At 38.8% G+C, this 10,000-nt stretch overlaps 1 protein-coding gene and 1 pseudogene across 1 annotated transcript; one reads left to right on the forward strand and one right to left on the reverse strand.

The window, feature by feature from the left end:
- The first annotated feature begins 1,868 nt into the window (after nt 1–1,868).
- On the forward strand, nt 1,869–2,345 carry LOC138010661 (uncharacterized). Its single transcript, XM_068857638.1, has one exon. It carries the CDS (start codon nt 1,869–1,871, stop codon nt 2,343–2,345), a length of 477 nt encoding a protein of 158 aa, XP_068713739.1.
- Nucleotides 2,346–6,733: 4,388 nt separating this feature from the next.
- LOC138010670 (contactin-associated protein-like 4) overlaps nt 6,734–10,000 on the reverse strand; it is a 7,056-nt pseudogene continuing 3,789 nt past the window's right edge.

Below are 10,000 nucleotides of genomic sequence, written 5' to 3' on the forward strand. Positions count from 1 at the left end.
TTCGTAGCGGTTTTTGTTCATTAATGCGTTGAAACAGGTGTCGTTGCCTACACCCTTAGCATTTTAAATATCCTTTTATATTTGTACATATTATTTCTACTAAAGGTTTTCAATCAGGCTGCAAAAAAAGCCATTTGATAATGTCTTCAAAATGAAGCCGAAACTTTGTGTTTTATCGCTAGTATTTGTTTTCACGAGCAAAAAAAAATCCTCTTAGTCGGGGTGTTCAAGCCCGCACAAACTTTCGTCTGCGTTTGAGACGCACTTAAAAAAGTGTTTGGTGTTATAAGTAGGTTGACATGTGTAAACAAGTGGTTTTGACAAGTGTTTTTGCTGCAGAGTCACTCCTCCTTCATCGAAAGGCATCAAAACATTTATACGCGGTTAGCTCTCACGTAATTAGTTAGACGGAGAAATTCATTTTCTGCAAACATTAACCCGTCTTTTTTCCTTCCCCAAGGCAAGATTTCCACACATCCTTTGGGACTGGGGCGCTTTGCTCTTTCTTTATATGGGAATATGGCCTTTCAAAAAACCAAAAGTTCATATAGCCTTAAAAAAAGCCTGTCGAATTTGTTTTGCAATTTTAGCACTTTTCTTGCAATTTTAGTCATTTTTCAGATTTTAAAATAAGCGAAAGATTTGGATTTTCAAGCAATCTTTGTAATATATATAAAGGGTTCAGATTCTCACACATAACAAACAGACCGAATAAAAGACTGTCATCAAAAATTTAATGGCTACCTGCTCTTTTTATCGTGAAGTTGCATGTTCTTTCTTTCTGTTTGCGAATCAGTCGCCGAAGCTACTTGACCGATAGAAAGCAGTTTGTTCGCATTGGGTCAGCCACTTCATCACCTCTTAACATCACACATAGCGTACCTCAAGGTGCCATTCTTTCTCTTTGCTATTCTGCATCTACCTAAACGATCTACCATTGGCCACCGAAACATGCCGTATGGAATCTTATTTCGATGACTCTAAGATCCTTTTATCCTTCTCGATTTAAGACTCAACTTATGCCAAGCAGAATCTTGAGAAAGATCAGATTCCTACACAAGGTACGGCCAATTAAAGGAGTACTCTGACGAAAAAACACGATATTTCAAAAAGTCTCAAATCCTCGAGGAAACGCCGCCAAAATGTTGTATTCGCTTTTCACATGATGAATTTAACTTCCTTTCACCAACATTTCAATGTTATTAGGTCGAAATACTTGCTTTTCATAGCATCCGCCATTTTTGGTATGTCGCCTGCATACTTATTCGAGAAAGCCTGGAGCGAGGGCTGATGACGTCACTTTTTCAACATATCGCTGGCTGAATGAAAAATATGTGTGAAAGCGAAGCTTCATCTTCTATCGATCTTATATCGATTTCTCGACTTCGGAGTTACCGTTTGACTTCGAAAAACATTCTGAGTCGCTTACCTGTGATTATAAAGATTTAGACTCGTGGCTACTGAGGAAAAAGCAGCCGCATATCGACGGGAAAGAGCTCAAGAGGAAGAACAAGAGGAATGCATCGAGATCGTTCGAATTAACTTGTATCAGATGGTCTGTTGGAGTCACGATTTTGTCTGTTTACTAATGTTCCCTTCATTTGCAAAAATTCAAATTTACGTGTTGTTCTTCGGACGCGGTAACAAAAGCAGATGAATGCTTCTGCTGTAGCGAAATTGATCGATGCCTGGGGAAGTTGGAAGCAGTTGCAGATTATAAAGAACTGCCACCGATCTACCTGGGTTTCAATCTTGTTGTCTAGACGAGTGGGTTTGAGGAATACCCGCCATAGAATTAAGGAACCGAAATAACGAGCGCTACACACATCAAGAACATCAAGAACATTGCAAAAGAAAAATTCAGCTCTATGGCTAAAATTCTGAAATCAAAACGCTTAAAACTCACTACAAAACTCAAGATTGTAAAATGTTATATCTATTCAATCTTCGCATATGGGTGTGAGGCATGGACTGTTTCCAAAGTTCTTGAAGCTAAAATTAAAGCCTTCGAAATGTGGTGCCTCAGAGTGTTAGGGAATGTTAGGCGGAGTGACAAAGTTACAAATGAAAGAGTTCTCACCAAGCTTAAGACAAAAAGACAGCTCTTGAGTGACATTCAGAAGACAAAGCTCAAGTATTTTGGCCATATTAAGCGAAAAAATAATATCTTGACGACAGCATTAGAAGGAAATTTAGAAGGCAAGAGACCAAGAGGGCGGCCGCGGAACAACTGGATAGCGGACATCAAGGAGTGGACCTGCCAGCCAGCCTACGCCTGCACCAGCCAAGCTGCCGACCGCGACCTGTGGAGTGTCATTGCACGTCAGCCGTCGAAGAGGCGATGACACTCCCAGATACCAGATACACACATCAATGTATGAGCAAGGCCTAACTGTGAAGTCTCAGTAAGTGCTGTGTGATAAAATAATACCCCATGAAGTCCCAAACAAGACGAATAAACTGTCGGTATGAAACTGATCGTAGAAATCTATTCAGGAGCTAGGAAAATTATTGCCATTATCGTTCTTAATTGCTACGTTATAAAATACATTAAAATATTTCCCGACAAGGAAAATCGAAAAGTGCAATCCAAATGAAGCTTATTATACAGCGCTTTAATACTGAGACTTCGCAGTTTGGCCTTGCTCATACATTGATGTGTATCGCTTGTTCTTTCGGTTTCTTAATCCTATGGCGGCTATTTTTAAAACCCACTCGTCTAAACAACAAGATTGAAACCCAGGCAGATCAGTGGTACTGTAGTTCTCAGTCATCTGCAACTGCTTCAATTCCAGCTTCTCCACGCACCGATCAATTTCCCTTGTAACAGCAGAAGCAATCCTTATAGTCTTTCATTGGCCTTTGTTACCGCGTCCGAAGAACAACCCGTACATTTGCACCTAGAAAAAAATTACGAGAAATTTGAATTTTTACAAATGAAGGGAACATTAGTAAACAGACAAAATCACGACTCCAACATACCATCTAATACCAGTTAATTCGAATGATCTCGAAGCATTCCTTTTTCTTCCCCTTAAGGGCCCACTGACGTATTTTTTGGGGTGCGTTGCTAAGGATATAATGGTTAAGTAATTTGAGAGAATTTGGCATTATTTTGGTCAGTTTCCAACTTTTGTAAGCCAATGACCCTAAATATGACGTCATCATACCACGCCCATGGTCACGTGACCAATAAATGAAAACTCTAAATTTGTCCCCGTGCTACGCAATTTGGGTATTTAATCGATGGTTTGATAATTTGTATTCGTTTTTGCATCCAGCCAAGCATGGTTTTCTTTTTATTTTGAAAAATGTTCATTTTTAAGACATAAACGATACTGAAATATCCATAACTTTTTCAAAAAAGATGTTTTTAAAAAATCAATGCTTAGCTATATTCTGTAGTTGGAGGTGAAACGTGCCATGTAACAAAAATAATAATTCAATTTAAAACCGCCGGAAATTTAGCTTTTTTCTCAAACCGGAAGTTGGTTCGTTAACGCATGCGTAGTTGATCTGAGAACAAGCGCGAGGAAGGGCGAGGAAAAACCTTCGATGGAAACAACAGTTTGTGCGGTGACTTTTGCTAGTGAGTGAGTTTTCTTGTCAGCTCATGATATGATGACGTCAGTTACCGGAAGTAACATTTCACTTCCTTAGCAACGCGGGAAAAATCCGTCTGTGGGCCCTTAAGCTCTTTCCTGTCGATATGCGGCTGCTTTTTCCTCAGTAGCCCCGAGTCTAAATCTTCATAATCACACTGAGGTAACTGACTCAGAATGTTTTTTGAAGTCAAACGGTAACTCCGAAGTCGATAAATCATGATCGATAGAAGATGAAGCTTCGTTCTCAGACATGTTTTCCATTTACTCAAGTAGCAGCGAGCGATATGTTGAGTAAGTGACGTCATCAGCCGTCGCTCCAGGCTTGCTCGAATAAGTATGCAGGCGACATACCAAAAATGGCGGATGCTATGAAAAAAAAGTTTTTCGACGTAATAACATTGAAATGTTGGTGAAAGTAAGTTAAATTCATTATGTGAAAAGCGTATACAACATTTTGGCGGCGTTTCCTCGAGGATTTGAGACTTTTTGAAATATCGTGTTTTTTCGTCAGAGTACTCCTTTAACGATCAATGACGGTGCATTTAGTAGGCTTTTGCACTTTATCGCACTTTGTAGAGATCACGGGGGGTGACAACTCTAACAAACGCAATACTAGGTCTTAACTTAAGTCGTCTCGGAAATTTGGATCATCCTCTCGAATTTTTGGGATACATTCCCGGAAATTTTTAGAATTCCCGGCATATATTCTTATATTTCATGCTTTACTTACCAGTTTTTACAAGTATTGTCCAGCATGATTGTGAAATTAACTGTTTTATATCGCTTTTAAAAATGTCCAATGATTCAGACGATCGAATAAATTTGTCAAGTTTGGACCAAATGACAGGACCTAAATAAGTCAGGCCATGTTTGCCATACGCAACAGTCCGAAATCTAGGAATGGAAAAATCGAAATTTCTAAGATGTTATGAAGAATTGGTAACAGCAAATAAGTCCGCTACATAGGGGGACGCCAGACCTTTTATTACTTTGTACATTATGATTGCAATGGTTTGAAGCCGTTGCGTATGAAGTGTTGGTAGTTTCGCTCTTTGCTGTTCCTCATTCTTCGATTTATTGTCACAAGAAACAGCGCGAAGTGCTCGTACTTGAATTCGTTCTAGTTTTCTTGTATCAGAAATGACAGAAAGGACAGACAGTCTGACAATATGTAAGATAAGGTAGTATAGCAAATTTAACAATGTGTAATTTAGCAGATGAATGAAGGGGTAGTTTCTAAAGAAACTGTGGTGCTGCGTCGGTGGGGAAGTAGTATACAAAAATTTGGTTTTATCAACGGAGTTGATAATGTAAATTGGCCACCGTACAGAGATTCTAAAAGCTGACGTTTCGAGCGTTAGCCCTTCGTCAGAGCGAATCTTCGCTCTGACGAAGGGCTAACGCTCGAAACGTCAGCTTTTAGAATCTCTGTACGGTGGCCAATTTACATTATCAACTCCGTTGATAAAACCAAATTTTTGTAATTTAGCAGATGTCGGAATAAGGTTACGTAATCTCAGAAAAAAACATCAGTTTGACAGGAGACTTTTCTACAAACATTGCGTACATGACTCGAAAATGATAGTTGATCATCTAAGGCAACCCCTTAGAGCGTTACCTCTGAGTCTGATCAAGTACAGTGTCGTTAATGACGATGTGTAAATCCTTGTGATAATTCCTCGAACCTCGACACATCACCTGATGATACTTTTAAAATTTTCCTCGTAAAAGATAGTTGTTGTACCACTCAGAGATGTTGTTTCCTTCCTCAGTTAAAAAAACATTCCGCTTCGTTAGTTTTCTTCGCCGCTGAAAACAGTTGATGGTCATCAGCAGACATAAATAGCTTGTTTTGATCAGTGGAGAAATGTAGATCCTTTTGGAAAACATTCCAAAGAAGAGGCCCGAGAATACTTTATTATTATTGTATTTCACCACGATGAATAAAAGCAACCCTTTTTACGACAAAACATTTAAGTAATTAAACTTGAAAGAGGCGCGATGTTCGGGAGGTCTTCCTAACAGAAGTTCGCATCCCAGGCCTTGGTGGCTGGTCCACATGCAGGTAAATCTAGGATTTTATTATATATAGATTGAGAATTTTATACGATAGACCTTGCAAATAGCTATATTTCACATGTGAAGAAAGTGATACGTCCAAACAGCTTCTCGTATAGCATTCACCAATCACCGTCTAGAGTAGAATCACTTAGCCAATCGGAGCAAAGCATTCAAATAGTTTCCGATATATAAGCGCATAACATGTTATGTTATGTTATGTTATGTTATGTTAGGTTAGGTTAGGTTAGGTTAGATTAGATAAGGTTAGGTTATGTGAGGTGAGGTGAGGTGAGGTTAGGTTAGGTTAGGTGAGGTGAGGTGAGGTGAGGTTAGGTTAGGTTAGGTTAGGTTAGGTTAGGTTAGATTAGATTAGGTTAGGTTAGGTTATGTTATGTTATCAGCGTGTAGAATCAAACATCACAGTATTCCAACGGTTGCACTGATGGATCATTGCTATACCCAGTAAACAACAGAAGGCCAATAATGGAAATTTGTTGTACTCCAATTTGAAGGATTCTTTATATCTGATGTGCCGTTGTTACAGGAAGTGACCTTACATCGGTTAGATAGATTTCAGTCTCAAACCACTCATAAAATGCAGACTTAGGAGCAAGGGTGGCACAGTCGGTTAGTGCGCGGCCTTGGTGCGAGAGGTCCTGAGTTCGATTCCCGGATCTCGCATCCTTGTTTCGACTCCTTTTCTTTCCGTGTAGCTAGTAGCTTTAAATACCCGTAAAACGAAGCACTGATGGAGAGGAGGAGTAAAATGAGCGCACCGTCGACCTCAGGTTTGTCCGTTTAATTACTGTTACGAGTTATCGACGTTAAATAAGGTCTACTTTACTTTACTTTACTTTACTTTACTTTTTTTCAGGTATTTGCTAAGAACAGTCTAATAAAGAACATATTTAAAGACGAAAAAAAGTTTGATAGTAGAACATGAATTTTTTTTGGAAAACAGTTCCGTACTGGGTGTATTTTACCCAAAGCGAGAACTTCAAGCTAACCACGGAACTGTCCCGAAAAGTGCACTATTCCCACAACCAGGGAATCAAAGACGGCGTAAATGAAGCAATACTGCTTATGTAAATAAAAGAAGCTTTATTTTCAAAATAAAATTTTGTGTCTTTGAAGTAACCAAGACTTAATTCTGTATGAAGGTGATTCGAATTTTTAACGCGAAAACAGTAAAAAAAAGCTTAAGCCCATTTCAAGAGCTTGCTGACGCGTAAACAAGCACGGTGAACCCATTTTTTTGTTGCATTTTTTTAATGTTCCTATCATAAATGTTAGTTATGCCAAGTTTCCAAAAACGTTTGATAGTAGAACAATTTCAAGGGAATCACCTTAATTACTGATACGTCATCTAGAAATTTCAAGTTAATGTTAGGTGAAGATGAGATGCATAGTTTCTACGTACAAATAACGGAAAAATGCACTAAACTTCTGCTTATCTATATTCCTGAGCTAAGGTTCAGTTAACCCATTCAAGCCATCTCAGGAAGCTCCTTGTTGCTTTTAGCCTTGAGTTTGTTTCATTCATGCATCCCTTAGGGGTTTTTTAAATTTTTCTTCTGTCGTTCTCTGTTTTTTTTTTTTTTTTTCTTTATTTTGGTGTGTGTGTGTGGGTGTGTGTGTGGATATACTATGTTCCATCCAATATTCTATCAGCAATTTGCGTAACAGTGTCTCAGTTTTCATTAGACCGTCGCGATAGATATTGTTAAATAAGGTCTCTCGAGATCATGCTGTTCCATAGCATTTGAATTTTCCGAGTGTGTGGTATCCCTTCTCTCCTGAATCTCCAGTATCTCCAAACCTTTAACTTGTCAGTGAGGAGACCGCTGTCTTCACGCCAAACATTGTCATTCTTATCACAGTTACAAACATCGCTTAGTTTTGCACAGGATATACGCTGGTCACATGTGCATTTGGCACTACCAGGCGACCTTCTACCCCAGTATGTCATCTTTGTTGAGTCACGTGATACCCACCATCCATAAGGATCATTGTTGAACCACAAAACCGAACCGTAACACTCATACCTAATAAATTGTTCACAATGCACTGAAACTGTGGCGAGATTTGCAAGCTGAGACAGACTCGCTCCGGTGTAATGAATGTCACGTGAGTAACGCCCTTTTTCTTCATATCCCTGGACACTTGTTCTGCTTTCACTGTCGTGACTGATGACTGTCACACCAACTCCATTCTTTTCAGTCATGTTGCAAGCGACGTCAAATGGTGTCAAGTTTCCTTCAACAAAAGGATGGATAGTGTAAACTCCACTCTCTGCTGCAGGATCCAGTTGTTTTAAATGGCTGCAGGATTTTGCTGAAGAGTAGATCATAAAATATCACAGACATGTCAGACACACTCACCTGGTAACTTTGTTATTTTTATTCATTAAGGTCAAGCGACGCAAGGCGTTCTCTAGGACATTTGTTAATTACCCAAACTACGAGCTATTTGACCCATTTGTAGATAGCAGTTTGAATTCAGTAAGGTGTAAGAAAGTCGGAGCCCCAATAGATGGATACTGTTTGCAAGAAAAAAATACCATTGAGCCAAAATTTTTCTCTAGTTGCAAATGGTACATGTAGTATGCCAGCGACATTTTTTTTGAAACCGTTAAGTGTAGACCACATACATACATATTTAATTGACCACGCCCCATTGGGGCATTTCAGGGCCAATGAAACACAATCACGACAGAACGGAACATTCAACAACAACTGTTAACCACCAACAATCGAATTCGAATTCGATGCAACAAAATTCTCCAAATTCTTATGCAATCGAGCACTTACATTTAAAAGTTTGGATACATCACAAATGATGAAATAAAATGAAACTAAGTGAAGATGGGCTGGACATGTGGCACATAGGGCACCAAAGTATGGAAAAAATAAACAGAGGCAGACCTCCAGGAAGATGGAAGGATGAAATTGACCAGTTCAATAGGCATCCAACATGGAAGAGAGAAAGACACAAGACAGAAACACTTTGTTAATTGTATCTCGCAATGAATTCCCGCAAAGGAACTGTTGGTACAAAGGCACCGAAATCCTTTACTAGTAAATCCGGCCTGACAAGTTCCACCATTTAGACACGGGCTGCTGCTGCAGGGATTCTGAAATTAAAGTCCAATGCTACTGCTAAGAACCCCGGAATCGAATATTTGAGATGATTCATGAGTCATATACCTCAAAATGCATGCAACTGAAGAATGTGTGGCTGATTCTTTGTTGATTATATGTTGAACAGTCGGAAGAGACGATAACGAAGTGCCAACTAATATTTGAAAAGGAAATTGATAATATTTGTCCGCAATGTTTGTAAGATGACAAACAACGTAGGAGTTGAATTGCTGTAGTATGTTAGCGTACGTTTAAACAAAAAGCTCCATTGAGAATCGAATTATCTAAAACAAATCGCCAGAAATTAAAGAATGCAATATCGTTGTATTTATATTTTCATGCATTTATGATAGACTTTGATTTATAGAAAACTACATTTCTCTATCTTTTATGATTATTCAAACACATCTTAACTAAACCATAGTTAAAGTAAGGCAAGACTGAAAAATGTACCATCTACTGCAACCACTTTTACCTCAATTTCCAAGTAAGTGTGACCTTTCTTAGTCTTTTGGAGCAGTGATATTGTTCAATTCGCAAGTCAGCTCTCCTCCTGTTAGGGGCCCCATATTAATAGAGACACTGTCAGGGTGCAGATAGCAGTTGACTCTACAGCTTCCTTCATTCGGTACCTCTTCTCCACTGATCACGTGATCTCTCATGGCCATATTTGGTATTGGCTCTTTAAAGATGATGATGCGGTCGCCGTTTGCTGTTGAACACGTTATGAATTACACTGACCAATTTTTACTGATGTGTTTTTCTAATGTATACCCTTAATATAGTTATTAAATCGACCATAAGAGTCTTTAACATAAAATTCGGGACGTTTCAAATGGGGCCTTCGGTTATTTAAATATTTGCGTTTTGAATTTCAGGTGGCTTAATTAACAACTGAAACACATCTACTGTGTTTGCTCAGGCTCGTACAAACCAGGGCGAGTTTGCGATAATTCGATCGTATCAAATCGTGAGGGTAAAACCACATTTTCCTGATTCAAATTCAGCTGACTTGTTTTCACAATTTGCGATAATTTCTTTTTTCAGTTTTTAAAAGCTACTACCAGCTCAATAATAATTCTGGGATATCGAAATTCACTTACGTTTAAACTATTATTTAGAAAATCGTCATCTGCATCCTCTCACTATATTTTGAGCTCCATTTTGAGCACAGAATTCAATAAAGAAACTTCA

Source organism: Montipora foliosa, chromosome 1, assembly GCF_036669935.1.
Source record: "Montipora foliosa isolate CH-2021 chromosome 1, ASM3666993v2, whole genome shotgun sequence".
NCBI lineage: Eukaryota > Metazoa > Cnidaria > Anthozoa > Scleractinia > Acroporidae > Montipora > Montipora foliosa.

Excerpts from the sequence above, each read along its gene's own strand:
- LOC138010661 (XM_068857638.1), top strand. The coding sequence starts at position 1,869 with ATGGCTAAAATTCTGAAATCAAAACGCTTAAAACTCACTACAAAACTC.